The following is a 20783-nucleotide window of genomic DNA, read 5'->3' on the forward strand; positions in this document are numbered from 1 at the left end:
AGGTAGGAGGACAAATATACGAGCCCTCTTAGACTATGGGATTATTATTATACTAGTGATGTCTCTCAGGGGAACAGTTTCTGAAGTAGGAATGCATAGAAGTATCCCTCAGTGATTAAAAAAGATAATAATGTTTGACTAAATTCTGTTCAGTAAATTCCTTAGGAAAGGTGAGAAAAACTAGCTTTATTAATAGCTTTTAGGGAGAAGAAAGAAATGGAAAGTAATTTTTCCATTAAATAAGTTATATATATTTCAAATATTGCCCCTATCCTCCAAAGAAAAAAGGAAAGAGAAAGATCTGATTTTTGTTATTGAAAATAATAACAGTATATATTATAATTCTTTATCATTAAATATAATAATGTTTCATGTAGGTGCATTTGCCATGATTTGTATTAATGTTCGATGCCACATTTTATATTATTTGCTAGAGGCCCTCTGGTTTCAAGGCCTGCTTAGCTGGCAGAATGTTGATGCAGTGCTGCTGAAGTTTGATTATAGTTGAGCTTATTTCTTTCAGTAACAACAATGAAGTGACATTCATATGGCCTAAATTCAGGATTTTGTCTTTGTGCCAACTGTTTTAGGCATTCCTTCTTTTAAAAACTGAATCAGGAACATTCTGTTAAACCAGCAGTGTAGTGAGGATGTTATCATTTTAAAGATTAGCTTAGCTCTCTAAAATTGATAAGACAAGACAAGAATTAGTACTGAGATCTATTTAGTTATATATGTGCAGTATAAGGTAACAGATACAGTTATTATCAATATACTACCTCTTGTAAAATACATTAATTTATAGAATTTACTTTACATGCATAATTTTGTGACAGTGTTTCAAAGAATTCAGTTTTTATCACAGATATAGAAGAAATAAATGGACTTATTTAACCACAGTTTTATAAATTAAAATGTGAGTAAGATAAAGTATGTTAAAAAACTAGATTTGCATAATTTACTTGGATTTTTACACAATGTAAAAATTCATAAACAGTTTTTAATGTCCAGATGTTTTTCTTGGATTGCAAAAATAGTAAAAATCAAATCCTAAAAGCACAATTATGCATTCATCTAATTTCAGTTAAAACCTGTGTTATTTTCTCAAAACAATATGTACCATTTATTGAAGTACTTATGGGTCTGGTATGTGTTAAGTGCATAGTATAATTGTGTATATGCGTGTCTGTACAATAACATACACATACTTTAAATCTCTTATAATCCTTAAAATCTGAGAAAAACTATTGTTGCTTTTTTCTTAAATAGGAGCTTTACTGTGATATAATTCACATACCATAAAATTCATCCTTTTAAAGTATATAATTCTGTAGTGTTTAGTGTATTCACAGAATTGTATTTATAACAATCACCACTTTCTAATTGTTGAACATTTTTATCACCTTAAAAGGAAACCACATGTTCATAACTTCTGGTAAAGTCTTCTGACTTCTGTTTCTATAGATTTGCCTCTTCTGGACATTTCACATACGTGGAATCATACTATAGATGCTCTTTTGTGACTGTCTTCTTTCACTTACCATATTTCCAAGGTTCATCCATTTGTAACATATATTGGTACTTGATTATTTTCGTGGCTGAATAATATCCCATTGTATGAATATACTATATTTTATTTGTCCATTCATCTGTTAATAAACTGCTGCTTTTGCAAAAGAGTAGATAGGGGCACAGATAAGTTAAGGCGCACTAAGAGCACTCCCCCTACAAAAAAACAGACACACACACACCCAGATGTTTTAATCCAACCAACATCTTCTAATCCTTCATATTTCAATTTTAAAATTTCCCTGATCTAGTGAAACTTTCCCAAATGGCACTAGTGGTAAAGAATCTGCTTGCCAATACAGGAGACTCAAGAGATGCAGTTTCAATCCCTGGGTCAAAAAGATCTTCTGGAGGAGGACATGACAACCCACTCCAGTGTTCTTGCCTGGGAAATCCCATGGACAGAGTAGCCTGGTGGGCTACAATCCATGGGGTTGCAAAGATTTGGACATGACTAAGCAACTCAGCACACACACACAGTGAGACTTGAGTGAAACGTGAAGGAAGAAATAGTTGACAGTTTTGGGGGGCACTGGGTAGGTAGAAGGAATATGATGTGCTGGGAGTAGGAGGAAATACACTAGTTTGACTGGGGCTGAGGGATGGGGGAGCAGTGATGGGAATGAGCTAGAAAGGTTGGCAGAGGCCAGACCACATATCCTAAAGACCTTCTCATATATTTTGATCTTAAACCTAAAACAAAGAGGGAGCCATTGATGGACTTTGTGACAGTGGTTCAGGTGATTTCATCAGAGTTCCATTTTTCATGGGTTGGGGACAAAAAAGGGGACGAGAGAGGGATGCAGCATGTATAGGAAGCTGCATTAGGTCACTACTGCAGTAGATCAGACATGAGAGGAAGGTGGAATAAATAAATGTTATTTCCTTAGCAAACATGTATGTAATGCCTCCCTCGTGGGTGGGTCGGTGGGTACTCTTCTAAATGTTTTACAAAATATTAGCTCACTTAATCATGGATATGGGAACTCTATTTAAAGACTAAGAACGGTAGGTCTTGGGTTAAATGTGAAAGGTCAAGGAAGTTTTTAACTAGGGTTTTATAAAATGAATTTGATAGCGTAATTTATGTTCTTGTTGACATTAATTTCAGAGATATATCCATTGGTCAAAGAGAACATAGATTACCTAGTTAGCAAAGGGATTCAAAAATTGAAGAATCTATTAATATCCATTAACATGCAATATAGTAACAGTATAACATAATAACAAATGAGAGATTTAGATTAGATGCATCCAATGGATCTTTGTTGTTTAAAATAAGCTTCACTGATGTTTATAGCAGCTTTAGTCACGATGGCCGAAAATTAGAAGCAACCAAGATGTCCTTGAGTAGATAAATGAATAAACTGTGGTACATCCAGACTATGGAACATTATCCAGTGCTAAAATGAAATGAGCTATCAAACCATGAAAAGACATGGAGGAAACATAATTGCATATTACTAAGTGAAAGAAGCCAGTCTGAAAAGGCTACATACTGTATGACATTCCAGAAGAGGCAAAAATTATGGAGACAGTAAAAAGATGAGTGATTGCCGGGGATTGGGGAGAGGGAGGGATGAGAGGTGGTGCACAGAGGATTTTTAGGGAAAATAAACTACTCTGTACGATACTGTAATGATGGATGTTGTTGTTCAGTCTCCCAGTCATGTCCGACTTTTTGCGACCACATGTACTGCAGCATGCCAGGCTTCCCTGTCTTTCACCATCTCCTGAAGTTTGCTCAAGTTCATGTCCATTGCATCAGTGATGTATGCATCCAACCATCTCATCCTCTGACGCCCTCTTCTCCTTCTACCCTCAATCTTTCCCAGCGTCAGGGACATTCCAGTAAGTTGGCTGTTCATATCATATGACCAAAATACTGGAGCTTCAGCTTCAGCATCAGTTCTTTCAGCTAGTATTCAGGGTTGATCTTCCTTAAGATTGACTGTTTCGATCTCCTTGTTGTCCAAGGGACTCTTTGGAGTCTTCTCCAGCACCACAGTTCAAAGGCATCAGTTCTTTGGCGTCCCGCGTTCTTTATGGTCCAACTCTCATGTGACCACTGGGAAGACCATAGCTTTGACTATACAGACCTTTGTTGGCAGAGTAATGTCTCTGCTTTTCAACACACTGACTAGGTTTGTCATCGCTTTCCTGCCAAGAAGCAATCGTCTTCTGATTTCATGGCTGAAGTCACCATCCGCAGTGATTTTAGAGCCCAAGAAGAGGAAATCTGTCACTACTTCCACCGTTTCCCGTTCTATTTGCCATGAAGTAATGAGGTCAGATGCCATGATCTTAAGTTTTTTTAATATTTAGTTTTAAGCCAGCTCTTTCACTCTCCTCCTAAAGAAGCTCTTTAGTTTCTCTTCGCTTTCTGCCATTAGGATGGTATCATCCGCATATCTGAGGTTGTTGATGTTTCTCCTGCTTATCTTGATTCCGACTTGTAACTCATCCAGCCCAGCATTTCTCATGATGTGCTCAGCATTTGCAAAACAGGGTGACAGCAGACAGCCCTGTTGTACTCCTTTCTCAATCTTGAACCAGTCAGTTGTTCCATACGGGGTACATTTGTTCTAACCTATGAAATGTACAACAGAAAGAGTGAACCCTAATGTAGACTGGGTGATAACGATGTAGTCTCATGAATTGCAGCAAGTGTACGAAAGGATGTAGATTATGGGGGAAGGATGCATGTGTGGGAGCAGGAAGTATATGGGTTGTCTCTGTACCTTCCTCTCCATTTAGCTGTGAGCCTAAAAACTGCTCTTTAAAAAATTGTTCTAAAAAAAATAGATGAAGAAAATTCACATAAAGTTTTGAACCGTTCTTATTGTAGGGAGACTGTGGAAGAAAAGAAAATGATGATTCCAGTAAAATGCCTTTAGTAATATTCTTGAAAGTAAGGTTAGTGGTGCATTTTTTTGCAGAGTGCAGAGGCCCTGCATTGCGATGTTTGATATATAAGGACTTGTGTGTGTGTGTGTTCTCAGTCGCTTCAGTTGTGTCCCATTCTTTGTGACCCCATGGACCGAAACTTGCCAGGCTCCTACGTCCATGAGATTTTTCCAGCAAGAATACTGGATCCCAACCCAGAGATCGAACCCATGTCTCCTGCAGTCTCCTGCACTGTAGGTGAATTGTTTACCTCTGAGTTACCAGCAAAGCTCATATAAGGGCCCTTGTGTTGTTGAAAGTCTTAGTTGCTCAGTTGTGTCCGACTCTTTGCCACCCGATGGACTGTAGCCCACCAGACTCCTCTGTCCTGGGATTTTCCAGGCAAGAGTACAGGAGTGGGTTGCCATTCCTTTCGCCAAGGGATCTTTCCGACCCAGGGATTGAACTCAGGTCTTCTGCATTACAGGCAGATTCTTTACTGTCTGAGCTACCAGGGTCTCCATATATAAAGGCCTCTGCTTAGTCGCTCAGTCAGGTCTGACTCTGTTATCCCATGGACTGCAGCCTGCCAGGCTCCTCCATCCATGGTATTTTCCAGGAAAGAATACTGGAGTGGGTTACCATTTCCTTCTCCAATATAAAGGCCTAGTGTGGCTCACGTGCTAGTGTTAAAGAACCCACCTGCCAGTGCAAGAGACATAACAGATGCGGGTTCAATACCTGGGTGGGGAGGATCCCCTGGAGGACGGCATGGCAACCCACTCTAGTATTCTTGCCTGCAGAATCCCACAGACAGAGGAGCCTGGTGGGCTACAGTCCATAGGGTCTTAAAGAGTCGGACACAACTGAAGCGACTTAGGAGGCAGGCACACACACATGGTTCATATATAAAGTAGTCCCTTTGGCTTCTATGTGAAGTTGATATTTCATCAGCTAAGAGGCAGGGATGACTGTGAAGGAAGACTTTTAAGGAGTTTACGTAGACTGTTATTAGGACCTGAACTTAAAATTCAGTTATGCAGAAAAAGGAAGTGGGGATTACTTTTAGTAGTCATGATATTTGATAGCTAGACTAGATATGAAATATAGGGCACAGGGAGAAATCAATGATAACTCTTAAGTTTAGATCATTGAAACTTTATGCTTTGAAATCACAGATAATGAAAGGCAAGGATTGATTGGCCACCGAGATATGTGGTTTGGGTCATGGACAGTGAGTAAAGTGAAGAGACTGAAAGCCTGAGAGAAAAATCAGTTTAAGATTTCTAGTATGAATTGAGAGAACTATATATAACTTTTTAAAATTAGATTTTTTAGTTATCCTATGAATGATCCTTTACTCTGCTCCTTAGAGCTCTGTCCCTGACATGCATTCATCTAACTCTGATGGATTTTGTTTGTGATATTATATAAGTAGGTTTCCTTGTTTATGGTATTTTTGAAACTTTTTATCATCAAAATTAGTTTTAAATAAAATCATTGTGTAGAACCAATGTTCTGCTGGGTCTCCCTCCAGAGAGTTTGATTCTGATTTAAGGAATTGCCAGAGAAGGCCAGCAAAGACTGCCATCAGGTCAGGAAATCCTGACTTTGCCAGAATTCTGAGAGTGGATGTGAAATCTTTCTCAGGGGGCAGAATTGTTATAAACAGTCTTCTGACAGGGACAAGCTTTTATGTGTGCCAATTTACTAATTTACAATGAGAAATATGCCAAGTGAAAGAACATTAATGCTGGAGCTGGCAGACCGACCGTTCTTTGCTCTGCTTGTGGGGTAGGTCATACAAAGTTAAACTGTAATCAGGAAGTTGCATGGAGAGCCTGAAGATCAAAGAAATTTATTATCTGCCCAGGCTCTGCTATAGGGGCCAGAACACTCATCCTTTGTCCACCCTACTTGACTGTTGAACAGGACTTTTCCATCAGCAATGTGTTGTGTTAATTTCCTTATACCTTTTCAGCTATACATCCAATTATTCTTTTTAATATTTGCCACAAATTTAATGTTTGTGTATAAAGTGAAAGCTCACTGCTAGTTTAATTTTCATTTTCTGGCCAGTACAAAGTCTGAATATTTTTTTCATATGTTTGTTGTCTTTTTAGATTGGTTCTTATGAAAATTGTCTAATTATATCTTTTGACATTTTTTTCTCTGTTGTGTTGTCTTTCTCTTGTAAATATGTAAGAACTCTTTGAATATTTTATATTTTCTGTCATCTACATTCTACTTCCCCCCAACTTTTGTCCTTTCTTGTTTATGACATCATTTCCTTATAAATATTTAAAAATTTTCTTTGGTTGAAGGCATTCTTTTTAAATAATTTTGGGCTTTCTATCCTAAAGGTCTCCGCTCTCCTGGATTATGCATGTTGATTTTGAATTTTTTTCTAAGACTTTAAAACATTTTTACTTCATATCCATCTGGAATTTGGTCTTTGAACATATTATATTTATTTTTCTGCAGACGAGTAGCAAGGTATTCCAACATTATTACTAAATAAATCACCCCTTTTCTTCTACTTTTGCTATGTTGAATTCTTTTTCTGAAATTTTGGCAAGGTTCTCCAATCTTTTATATTAATCTGGTTTATGTACATTTAATATTCACTGAGTTGATTACTTTTACATAACATTCTGATATAATTATTTATATGTAGACAGATATATTTTACTAAGTTTTTTTAAATTTAAGTATATTTGACGTGCAATATTACATAAGTTATAGGTGTACAATATAGTGATTCACAATTTTTAAAGGTTGTACTCTATAATTATACTATATTGGGTATATTCCCTGTGTTGTACAGTGTATCCTTGTAATTTACTTATACATAATAGTTTTTACTTCTTAATCCCCTGCCACTGTATTACTTCTCTCCTCTTCCCTCACCCCATTGAAAATCACTAGTTTGTTCTCTATCTCTATATCTGCTTATTTTTCATTAGTTAGTTAGTTGTATTTTAGATACCACATGTAAGTTATATTATTCAGTATTTGTCTTCCTCTGTCTGACTTGCTTCACTTAGCATTATGTCCTCCAGGTCCATCCATGTTGTTACAAATGCAAAATTTCATTCTTTTTTAAGATTAAATAGTATTCCACATACGCATACCTACATATATGCCACATCTTCTTTATCCATTCATCTGTTGATGGACACTTAGGTTGCTTCCACATCTTGGCAATTGTTACTAATGCCGCTGTGAACACTGGGGTGCATGTATCTTTTTGAATTAGTATTTTTGCTCTATTTTTAATACATACCCAGTTATATGGTAGTTCTATTTTTAGTTTTTTGAGAAACCTCCATGTTGTTTTCCACGTTGGCAGCACCAATTTACATTCCCATCAATAGTATACAAGGGGTTTCCTTTTTTCCACAATCCTTGCCAACATTTGTTACTTGTGGTCTTTTTGATGATAGCCATTTTAACAGGTGTGAGATGATAATCACACTGTGATTTTAATTTACATTTCTCTGGTGATTAGTGATGTTGAACATTTTATGCTATATTTTGATAATAGTTATATTCTGATTATAGTTATAGTCTGTTCTGATTATAGTTATCTTTTGATTTAGACGATAGTATTTGTATTATTTTTAAATGAATTTTTTTTTTTTTTTTAGTATGTGCGTGCATGCTAAGTCGTTTCAGTCGTGTCCAACTCTCTGTGACCCTGTGGACTGTAGCCTGCCAGGCTCTTCTGTCCATGAGATTCTCCAGGCATGAATACTGGAGTGGGTTGCCATGCCCTCCTCCAGGCCATCTTCTCAACCCAGGGATTGTAACTGCATTGCATCTCATTATGGAGAAGGAAATGGCAACCCACTCCAGTATTCTTGCCTGTAGAATCCGGTGAATGGAGGATCCTGGTGGGCTGCTGTCTATTGGGTCCCACAGAGTTGGACACGACTGAAGTGACTTAGCATGCATGCATGCACTGGAGAAGGAAATGGCAACCCACTCCAGTGTTCTTGCCTGGAGAATCCCAGGGATGGGGGAGCCTGGCGGGCTGCCGTCTATAGGGTCGCACAGAGTCAGACATGTCTTAAGCGACTTAGTAGCAGCATGTCTCCTGCATTGGCAGTCAGGTTCTTTACCACTAGCGCCACCTAGGAAGCCCTCCTCCTAGTATTGTTGTTCAGTTGCTCAGCTGTGTCCGACTCTGTGACTCCAGGGAATGCAGCACACCAGGCTTCCCTGTCCTTCACCATCTAGAATACTCTAAGATAATTTTATCTAATACAACCTAAATACAATTGTACTGAAATCTCAATTGGAATTGAACTAATTAATATATTTTCTGGGAATTGACACTTAAAAGAACAAATGCTTTTATCTATAAGTTTGTCCTTAGCTTTGTTCAGGTCTTCTTTTCCTCTATGTAAGTTTCCTCTATGTAAGTTCTATGCTTCTTTATTAAATTTACACCTATGTATTTTATATTTGTGAATAAGCTTTTATCCATTTTCATTTCTACATGATAATTGCTAGTTAATAAATTTCATATCCTTTTTCTCAATATTTATAATAATGATTTCATTTTCTTATGTTTTGCATTTACTTATTATCCTGTAAACTTTAGAACAGTGTTGAATGACAAGGCAAGAATCAGCATCTTTGTTTAGTTTCTGTTTTAATTGAAATAGATTGGTGTTTTGAAATCTACAATGATATTTGCTGCTGGTGTATGGTAAATATTTTGTTCCTTTTGTCTCTGCTGGATACCAATAAGTGTGCAGTTATATTTCTTTGTCAGCTAATTAAGTGTGTGGGCCATACAGCTATATGACTGTTTTAAAGTTGTAATCCCAAGAGTGATGGAAGGAAATGCCTTTCTTAGTTAGCAACCAATTAAAATATTAAGAGAAAGTCTGTTTTTTCTTGGTCTCTTTACATCATATCAGCCTCAAGGGTATAGAGAACTCAGCCCAACTGTTTAGATTCTGCTCACTTTCTTGTAAGTCAAAGAAAAACGGATATACAACCATATGTAGTTATTTACCTCTTCCAGGCCCTGGGTCTAGGTACGTTTACTGGATAAAACAGCTGGGTATGTTTACTGTAGGATTCTGGTATACATAGGGTTAGCAGAAAGTTTGTTTGGGTTGTTCCATGAGCTGAATGAAATTTTTGGCCAACCCAATATTTTTACTTTACGGCTGTGCTGTGGTGGTACCCAAGCTCATGTCTGGCCAGAGGAGAATTTGCCACAATGGGTTTTTCATTGGCAGTGAAAATTTTTATGGGCAAAAGAATGGAGAACAAAAGTGAAAATGACTTTTTTTGTTGCTTCTAATACCATACCCACAGTTGAGCTAAAATTCATTCATTCATTTTTGGAGGGGGAGCAAAGCTTAAGAGAGCTTCAATATTTTGACCAAGGTTAGAATGATACTCAGTAGCCAAATCAAGTCTAGGGCTCTCATCTTCTGACTCCTAGGTGCATACATATTTTTAAAATACCACGTTGTTACTGAATTTATAGAATAGTTTCGTGGCCAAGATTCTGAAGGTTCAAAAATAATAACCACAGGGAGACTCTGGCTGAGTGAGTAATGGATTATTTAGATGATCGGTTGTTTTTCTTCATTTTTATAATAAACGATATTTCTGTAGTAGATTTAAAGTAAAAAAAAAAAAAACGTTGGAAATGTGCCAAAGATGTCATAGGAACTTCTATGTTTAGAAATTGTTTTTGATGGAAATAATGTAGCCTAGGATAAATAAACATTTTATGAACAGCTGTCCAAAGAACAAGCAAAAGTCTTAATTTTTCTATCCATTGAAATTCATCCAGAAGCAAAATCGTTGGATTGAGTGGTGAGGAAAATAATTTCATTTACACAGAATAGACAAAGTATTTAGAAACAGAAAAATTGAAGAGTTTCTCCTATGAAGGAAAATAGACATTTTTCTTTGGGTTTGTGAAAGAAGACAAATTAGTAAGGGTATGCCAGGTTCTAGATAAGAAGTTAATTAAGGTGTCGGTTTTCTTCTAATTATTTTGTGAAGGTTTGTATAAGCTTAGAAGTATAAGTAAATGACAGTAAATGAGAAATTCCTGAAGATAATGAGTAAACCAGGAGTATTTGTTTCCAACAGATAATAAAACCTATTATATAGCTACAATAATGAAAAGAATGGTACCGATACAAAACTGATTGTTGATGAGCAAAATAGAAAGCATATTTGAATATGAATTTAGTTTATGATAGTGAAAATCAGGGACAAAATTTTAGTAAAGATACTGAGAAGAACCAATGTTAGGGAAAAACTTTAAAATCTTTATTGTGTAACACCGCAAATGAATTCCAGTTGGACAGATTTAAATGGAGTAAATGAGACTAAAAGAGAGTTAAAAGAAAATAGAGGTAAATGTATGTCTGATCAAAATGGAAATACTTTTTCTTTTTTAGCCTATTTTATGTAAATGAATTTGAAGATGCAACAATATTTGACTTGGGATAGTTGTTCTAAGCAAATAGTATGTTAATAATACAGACTTTTAAGGAGGAAAAATGGATATGTCAAAATCTGGCAGTTTGGGAGGACATAAAGCCACTGATCTGAAAGTTCTTTAACTGAGGACCAAAGTTCACATTCCATTCAAATGGGACAATCGACTTTAATTAGAAGGCAGTTTCCTTGTTGTACGTGAACAATAACTTGTTGTGGTGTTTTGGATCTAGTTCCTTCCAGGAATTTTACCAGCTGCTTGTTAAATTATTGGTGGCTTGAAATCATCCATGATGGGAGTGGATTGAACAATGGAAATTAGCAAATGCCACAAATCAGGACTTCTTTTTTTAAAGAGGGCCATTTACCAACTTATCACTTGAAATAAGATTTGGTTTATTAGCATAAAATAAGATACTGTGCAAAATGTCTTAATAAACATTAAATAATGTTTCCAAAATCATCAGTGAATGGTGTCTGGTATGAGGTTCTTTCATTTATGAGGGAATTTTGAGGTATACCTTCCTTGCCTTGGGCTAAGTTGATTTCCCTTGTGGCTCAGATAGTAAAGAATCTGCCTGCAATATAGGAGACTGAGGTTCGATCCCTGGGTTGGGAAGATCCCCTGGAGAAGGAAATGGCAACCCACTCCAGTATTCTTGCCTGGAGAATTTGATGAACAGAGGAGCCTGACGGGTTACAGTTCATGGGGTTGCAAAGAGTTGGACACGACTGAGCAACTAACACTTTCACTTTCCTTGCCTTATGTAGCAAATTGTGTTTGTGCACTGAAGCCATCATATGATGTTGTCATAATTTATCTCTTAACATGTTCAACGTGCACATTATTTATATTTTCATTTTTCCTCTTCAGAAATAATTGCTTTCAAATGTACAGTTTTGCTTTGGATAGTTGGTAGGAAGATACACGACTCCAACTGGTCTCCCCAGAAGCTGAAATTTTCATTTATTCCCTAATACTGATTCTGCTACCTTTGTCTCTATGTTCAATTTGTCTACCATATAACCTGATTTGTGTTTTTGATGTTTTATTTTAATTGACTTAAAAACTGTTTTGTTTCTTCTTTCCTCTTCGCTTAATCCAAATACATTATTGTTTTAAGCTTTGGCTTGGGCTGTTGTTTATTGTGGCTCTTCCCAGGCACCTTTGGTTCTAGCTGACAGGAATAGAATAGGCCTTTCTTTCTTTTCTGAAAAATTAATAGACTTTTTTTATAAAGAGCAGTTTCAAGTTTATAGAAATTTGAGCAGAAAGTACAGAGTGTTCTCACACACCTCTTTCTCCTGCCCTCCCTGCTCTGCCCATTTTCCCTCCTGTTGATACTTTACATTAATGTGATACATTTGTTAAAATTGATGGACCTCCACGGACACATCATAATCACCCAAAGCCCATAGTTTACAACTTCAATCTTGGTGTTGTGCTTTATATGGGCTTTGACAATGTATAATGACACGCGTCCAAGCATTGCAGTATCATATAGAATAGTACCATGCCCCTAAAAATCCTCTGTGTTCCACCTATTTATCCTGCCCTCCCTCCAACCCCTGGCAGTCACGCACCTAAGTTGTCTCTATAGTCTTGCCTTTTCTAGAATGTCAAATAGTTGGAATCATACAGCTGGAATATAGCCTTTTCAGATTGGCCTTTTTCACGTAGTAACATGCATTTAAGTTTCCTCCGCATCTTTTCATGGCTATGTAATTCATTTCATTTTAGCACTAAACAATATTCCATTGTCTGGGTGTACCACAGTTTGCTTATCCATTCACCTACTGAAGGACATCTTGGTTGATTCCAAGTTTTGACAATTACTAATAAAGCAACTACAACCATCTGCATGCAGGTTTTTGTGTGTGTATGTTTTCAACTCCTTTGGGTAAATACAAAAGAGCCCAGTTGCTGTGTTCTCTGGTAAGAGTATAATTTTGTGAGAATCCTTCAAACTGTCTTCCCTTTTACATTCTCACCAGTGATGACAGAGAGTTCCTGTCGTCCCACAGGCTCATCACCATTTGTTGTTGTCACTGTTGTGGATTTTGGTCACTATGATAGGTGCTGTTGACTGAAAAAAGAAGAAAAGTGCAGCCTAGAAACTGAGAATTGTGTTTTATTTGGCAGACTTCCTGAGGACTTAGGCCTGGGAGGCAGATTTTCAGATAGCTTTGAAGGACTGCTTCTAAGAGGTAAAGGAGGAGTCAGGATATATATTAGAATTTTTACAACAAAAAGCCAGGTAGTCAGAACATCAAAAGTTTACTGTTAATTAAAGAAAAGCAGACATCTCAAGTTAATGAATTTAACACTTTTCTATGTATGGGAAGATGGACACGTCTGGGCTTATTGAAATCATTCCTTTGATATGCACCTTAATTATCTAGGGCCAGTACCCTGTTTTTCTCCATCCTCCATCTCCTCAGAGGGCACACTTGAGGGGGTCTGCAGTGGCTGATGGCTGGATAACTACAACTTCCTTTGTTTACTGATAGAGCAGGTGACATTTTTCATCCAGAGTGGTATCTCATTGTTGTCTTAATTTGCATTACTCTGAAGATCTATGATGTGGAGCATCTTTTCATATGCTTACTTGTCATCTGTATGTCTTCTTTGGTGAGTGGTCTATTCAGATGTTTTGTCCATTTTAAAACCGGATACTTTATCTTCTTATTGCATTTTAAGAATTGTTATATATTTTGGATGCCAGATATGTGTTTTGCAAAGGTTTTCTCCCAGTCTGTGTATTTTCATTCTCTTAACAATATCTTTTGCAGAGCTGAAGTTATTTTAATAAAGCTTCAGTTTATCAATTTTTCTTTCATGGGTCTTGCTTTTAGTGTTGTATCTGTAAAGTCATCACCAAACCCAAGAACTGTGAGATTTTCTCCTTCTTATAGTCTGGGAATTTTATTGTTTTGCATTTCACATTTAGATCTGTGATCCATTTTGAGTTAGTTTTTATAAAAGATGTAGGTTCTGTGTCTAGATTTATTTATTTTTGTAGTATGCAAATATCTAGTTATTCCAATACCATTTGTTGAAAATTCTCCATTTTCCACTGATTGCCTTTGTTCCTTTGTTAGAGATTAGTTTCAGTTGACTCTGTTTGTGTGAGTCTATTCCTCGGCTCTCTATTCTGTCCCACTGATGTTGTCATGTATTCTTCATTAGTAGCAGACTGTCTTGTTCACGGTAGCATTAAAATAAGTCTTGAAGTTGAGTAGTATCAGTCCTCCAAATTTGTTCTTTTTCAGTATTGTGTTGGCTATTCTGAGTCATTTGCCTCTTCATATAAATTTCAGTCAGTTTGTTGATAGCCACAAAACATCTTGCTGGGAGAGGCTTGCTTTTTAAACTAAGAGTTTTGCTTTTGTCTTTTAAAATAGATATTTTTGACTTTTGGTCTTGTTCAAAGGCCATTTACCTTATACCTTTTCTTTCTTAGGTTATCATCAACATGTTTATTATTAACCAATATAAGTAAATAATTATTGTTATAATAAGCAATTGTGTGGTATTGTTACTTTTCTGTAGTATATAAATCTCTACATAAATATGTATGTATAAGATTATGACCAAAGAGTAGTAATTTTTATGTCTAAAGACCTGTCCTTGGGGGTGAGGGTGCTGCACACAGCTTTCATGGACTCCACTGGGGTCTTTTAAAACTACATCTACTCACCCCTACTCATCCTTTTTAGGGCAACTCAATCACTGAGAGTCACTGAATTTAGAGAGATGTTATTGTATAGAATGTTGCACATAAGAATATAACAGAGGCAGAAAACACCAAGAACCACTGCTATAAAGGAATCAAACATGATTCAACTTAGGGTTTTTGTGTCTCTTCTCACATCTGTTCTCCTTCATTGAATTTAATTTAAATTTATCCTATAAGGGAATAGGAGTCTTCTGAGCATGAAGAAGGTAATTTTTTTTTTTTTTAATGAAACATGCTAAGTACAGTGTTACACAGAGCTTGCTATCTAAAAACACCAAACTTCCCTAGTGGTCCAGTAGGTTGAAAATCTTCCTGCCAATTCAGGGGACATGGGTTCGATCCTTGTCCCATGGAAAATTCCACATTCCGTGGAGCAACTAAGCCCGTATACCACAGCTACTGAAGCCTGAGCTCCTAGAGCCCCTGCTCTGCAATGAAAAGTCACTGCAATGAGAAGCCCTTGCATTGCAACTAGAGAAAGCCTGCACACGGCAACAAAGTCCCAGCACAATCATAAAAATAAATAAATAATTTTAGAAGTGGTGCCAGATTTACTTTTTATTTGCACCTTATTTATGAGAATGGAGAAGGAAAAGGCTATCCACTCCAGTATTCTGGCCTGGAGAATTCCTTGGAGTCGCAAAGAGTCGGACACGACTGAGCGACTTTCACACGTATCTATGAGAAAGGGTACACAGGCTAACTTTTAATTTTTATATCTTATCTTAATTTTATATGTTAATCTCTCAGGTCTTGCTTTATTCTTTTTATTATCAGAGTTTAATAGATTTATATTCCAAGGATGTTTAATATGACATTGGGTTTTTGCAACTTGTAATTCAATGCCTGAATTGTGTTAAGAATTACACTCTTAACAGTTATGTCATTGTTCTCTAGTAGACATATGTAAAATTTTCAAAAACCTTTAATAGCATGTAGAGAAATGGTACTGTTTAACTTCATAAAATATTTGACTCAAGCAGTCTGGTGACATCAGGTTAATCTAGTTATGTAGAAACTAACCTTCTTAACCCTGCTTAGACTGGTTATCCCTTTTTCCTAACTATTAGCAGAATATGAGAATAATTCACATATCTTAGCCAAGCTGAACATTATAGTGAAATACACAATTGGGGGAAACCATTTTGGTACATAAAAAAAAGTTATCTAATTTTTATTTATTTTCAAAATATCAGTGGAGTTAAATATTGTTTTCATGGTTATTGGCTTGTTTTATCTTTTGTAGCTTGTTTCTTCATCCTTTTTGTCCAGTTTTCAGTTGGGGTATGGGTCTTTTTCTAACTGATTTCATTTTGAGGTAAAACTGATTAACTCCTAAACACTAAAACTTTAATTTTTCTTTCAAGTTGAAGTATTTTTATGTTAGGAGGTAATGCAGATATTTGGAAGATAGAGCTTTATTTGGAAGATAAATACATTTCCCTAAAACTTCTGGCTGTATCGGCAAATGTCTTGAAAATGCGATTATGATACCTAGGGATATTTACTTATACTTAACTTATGCTTATGCTTTTTAGGACGTAGAAGACAGTAGCGATGAGTTATTTGAGAGATCATTTTAACTAAAGTTTTTCTTTTTGAGAAGACTGTAAAAGTTAAAATGCATTAAGGTTATACCTCATCAAAGTCTACAGTTCAAGTACCAAGATCTATTATAGGCTTCTTGTTTAAAACATTTGTTATAAAGCTAAAGCCAAAGAAACTTTGTAACTCTCATATGACCTTATGAATCTTAATTACAGGAGAAGATATATTTTACATCTCTTACCATAAGTCAAAATTTTAAAAATGTTTTATCCTCATTTTTATTCCTAAAATCTAAATTAAAATTCTAGAAACTGAGTAGCCTTTTTGACTATTTTATGATTCTCTACAGCTATCCAACATAATGTGGATATAAAATATAAAGCATTCTTAATGGTCCAAAATAAATTTTTTAAATTTAAGATCTTCTTTCCCCACAGTGACATTTGTTAACACATTCTCTCCTTTATAATAGACAATGTTGGATCGTGAAACAGAGTAAACAAACACATCATTGTTTAAAATAAATAGCATGCACTGTGTTCAAAGGACTGTGAATTTTTATTTTGAACTCTTTTATATGATTTTAGTTCTAGAATACAATATATATTGTAATTTAATTTTATGTGATACAAAGATATTTATTTTATATGCAATATTAACTGTTTATAATAGTCTTTATTATTATTATTTTGAATATATAAGCATCATGCGTGACTAATTTGTAATCTTAGCATTGGAGGAAAATATTCTGTACTATGCAAAAAGAAGTAAACATAGATAATGAATAGGACATGAAAGTAAGCCCTTCTTTGGCATTTAGAAATTCAGTCTTTCAAAAATATTTATTTTTTAAATTTACAAATGCTTTTTTTCTGAAGTGACTGCCCTCACCTGATTTTATATTACTTTCTAGAATTTTCTTTTGGAGTTATCACAGTCACTTTAGATATCTTGACGTATGTTTGATAGAGTAGGTTTTTTTTATGTTTTTAGTTGACAGAACAATTCCTTATGAATTGGAAATGCATTTCTTTAGATTAAATTTATTGTCCTATGGTTATGTAACACACACATGAATAGAAAGTGTTTGAAAAATTGTGTTCTGCTTCCTGTTTCAAGGAGGGAGTAATTTCTAGGACAGCATTTTGAAAGAGCAGTCTCTGGAGATCAGGTCAAGGTAGAGAAGTCCATTTCTTACAGGTTTCTCCACGGATGTTCTAGGCCAAGGGGGATGTCATAAGATGAAGTTAGAGAATGGGAAGGTCTGTTTGATGCAGCAGGTAGGAAGATCAAGGCAACTGGAGAAACTGTAGATAAAAGCCAGTTAGGCTGCCCAGGCGTCAAAAAAACAGAACAGGTGCTCTTTTTATGTCACACTTGGTTTGATGTACTGTTTGCCAGGCACAATGTCATCTTGATCTGTCTTTTGAATGATTCAAAGAAAAGTCCTACGAGTCATCGTTAATTGCTTGCCCTCCTGTCAGTAGCAAGTCCACTAACATCTCAGAGACCCTTCTCTCCTGTGCCATCACCATCCTCTTAGCCCAAGCTGTGATCATCTCACCTGGATTTTCTGTAGTGGCTCCCCCGAGTCTACGTTTGCCCTCATCTAATTCATTCTCCAGAGGAGCCAGGGATCTTTTAAAGAGAAGCCAGATCCTCTTTCTCTCCAAGTCATCACTTTGCACTGAATTTTAATTGCATTGAGGATAATACCCATCTTCCTTATAGAGCTCTAAAACTTTTGGTCTCTGACTAATGCTTCTAACTTCATCTCGCATTGCCTTCCACCCCTGTTCCATCCCTTGAGCTTCAGCCACACTGGTCCTTTTTTTGTTTTTCAAACATTCACACTCAACTTTGCACTCTCTGTTCCTGGTGCTTTGCCTTGCTTCCTCTTTTTCATCATTCAGGCGTGAGTTCAAATGTAGTTCGCTTTTTTAAATGTGTTTCCAGAGCATTCTCTCCAAAATAGTGTATTTTAACTTCTTAACCCAATTTGCATTTTCTTTATTCACACATATTTCCTTCATTGCATACCACTTTGTTTAGAATTCATTCATTCATCCACTACATATTTATTGTATCCCCAGTATATACCAGGCATTGTTCTAAGCACTTGGGATTCATCAGTGAACAAAAAAGACAAAAGACAGTCTCGGATCATATAGAATTCACAACACAAGGGTAGGGAGAAAAATAGCACATAATAAGTAAATAGCACATAATAAACATGATATATAATGAACTTATAGTTATTTTGGGCAGTATGTTAGAAGGCAACAAGTGTAATAGAAAAAAATAGAGTCTGGTAATACAGATTGGGAGATCTGGATGTGGTTTAGGGGCAGGATCCATATTAAATCAGGTGCTTATGGTTGGCCTAATTGAGTTGATTATTAAAGTAGAGTTCTTTTGTTTCTTTTATTTTAGCTTCAACACCAGTCAGCAAAGTGAATAAGTACTGCACTTCTTCCAACTCTCATTCCACTTTGGGGAAAAAGAATACCATCATGTCAAGCATTACAGTTGACCCAGATGTCAAGCCTGGTGAATATGTCATCAAGAGCCTCTTTGCAGAATTTGCTGTTCAAGCTGAAAAGAAAATTGAAGTTGTAATGGCTGAACCCTTGGTGAGTAGAGCTGACCTATAAACCTGAAATATTTTCTTGCCTTAACCATTATATTATAGATTTTCCAAAGAAAATAACATAGTTGAAAAATATTAAAGGAAGCCAATCTGAAAGGGTGTATACTGTATAATTCCAGCTATATGACGTTCTGGAAAAGACAAAGCTATGGAGACAGTAAAAGATCAGTGGTTGCCAGAGGTTGGGCAGGGGTAGAGGTGGGATGAATAGGCAGACACAGGATTTTTAGGGTAGTGAATATGTCCTGTATGATACTGTAATGGTGATACACATCATCATAGGGTTACCCAAAAGCACAGAATTTACAACACCTGTTGTGAACCATAGTGCAGTCTATAGAGTTTGCATCATTAGGATGTGTCAGTTATGAGTACGCCCCTCTAGTGCACATGTTGATATGGTAAGGGCTGTGCATGTGTGGGCACAGGGGAATACAGTAAGTCTGTTCTGTTCAGTGTCACTGTGAACCTAAAACTACTCTAAAAAATAATGTCTTTAAAAAAAATAAAGGGATAGGTGATAATAAGTGGTCATCTAAAAAGCTGTAATGACTCTAGAGTACACTTAGATGAATGAGTTACTGCAGGTAACAAAAGAACAAAAATGATTTTACCAAGGGGAATTATTGAGACAGATAAAACATAAGAGAAAATGAAAGAAAATCTAAAATATTCTGTGCGTTAGTGATATGACAATAGCCAAACTTAGAACAAGTAAACAGCTTTGAATTTACAGTATCTGAGGATACTTAAAAGCATGAGGAGCTCTACTTATGGTGAGGAGGAAGGAAGGAAAAGACCAAGAACAAAGGTTTGGGTTGGATTCTAAAGAATTGTGATGACTTTTACGACAGATAATACAGTGGTTGGACAACAAGGAGAATAGATGAAAGGTAGAGACTATTTAGCTGTTGTATCATTCCAGGCTGAAATGAAAAGAGCCTTGAACTAGGGCATTAGCAGTGGAAAAAAGTGAGATAAATAACAAAAGCAGAATCAGTAGAACTTGATGCACAATTAAAAGAGAATAAGTGTTTTGAGTGAACATGAAGGGTTAAAGATTTTTTGAAGTGTTCGAAAAGATGGTAGTGTATTTACTTAGGTAAAGAAAAGGAGAGTTTTATTGGGATAGTAAGGATGATTAAGATGTTTGTGTATGTTAAGCTTGAGCTACTAGCAGTCTAGACCATGTGGAATTATTTGGTAGCTGGAAATTCTTTTTGGGAGTTTGCAGGAAACATAGATTTTGGCATCATCCACATGAGGGTGATGATTGAAGCCAAAACAGCAGATGATAGCATCATGGGAAAGAAACTATAGAATGGCATTATTATTGTCAAATAATAGACGTGGAGTACAGTGAACATTGAGGAGCAGATTATTGGACTTGGAGATTAATCACCCTGAGAACCGTTTCTACAGGGTGAAGTAACTTTAGAAAGTAACTCTTGGAATTTGAAGGGAATGGACATGTGATGAATCAAGATCATGTTGGTGGATTACAAGTTGAGTGATGATAATGAAGGTGGAGGTAGAGGATGTAACAGCTGAAATGTATTTATTCCTTACATAACTGGATTAGAAATGGATGTTCACCACTATTTTGAGATCCAGAGGGTCTGTTACTTGTCTGAGGCCCAAAGCAAATAAGCAGCAGAGCAAAGAGTTCGGCTTAACTCACCCTGCTGTTCTTCCCAGAAGGAAGGAAGAAAGGAAGGGAAGAGAAGAAAGATGACCTAAGAAAGGAGGGAAGGTGAAGGGTGTATATGTTCTTAATTTTCTTAGTTAAGTAGGACTTACTGCTCACACTGCGATGGTCTGTGGGTGGAGTGCCTGCAAGCATCGAATTTCTTTCTGATCTTTAAATAGAGGAGGCTACTCTGAGGAAAGCATCTATGAAATCATGT

The 20783-nt window shown here is 36.2% G+C and overlaps 1 protein-coding gene across 3 annotated transcripts in view; it reads left to right on the forward strand.

Moving 5' to 3' along the window:
• Positions 1-20783, forward strand: part of FRYL (FRY like transcription coactivator) — a 250228-nt gene that overhangs the window by 95228 nt on the left and 134217 nt on the right. For all 3 annotated transcript variants that reach the window (XM_081590507.1, XM_081590510.1, XM_081590513.1), the window contains exon 3: positions 18660-18859. In XM_081590507.1, the coding sequence (XP_081446633.1) occupies positions 18660-18859 (200 nt within the window). The remainder of the gene's footprint in view (positions 1-18659; positions 18860-20783) is intronic.

This window comes from Giraffa tippelskirchi, chromosome 1 (assembly GCF_054371585.1).
Source record: "Giraffa tippelskirchi isolate mGirTip1 chromosome 1, T2T-mGirTip1v1.2.pri, whole genome shotgun sequence".
Taxonomy (NCBI): Eukaryota; Metazoa; Chordata; class Mammalia; order Artiodactyla; family Giraffidae; genus Giraffa; species Giraffa tippelskirchi.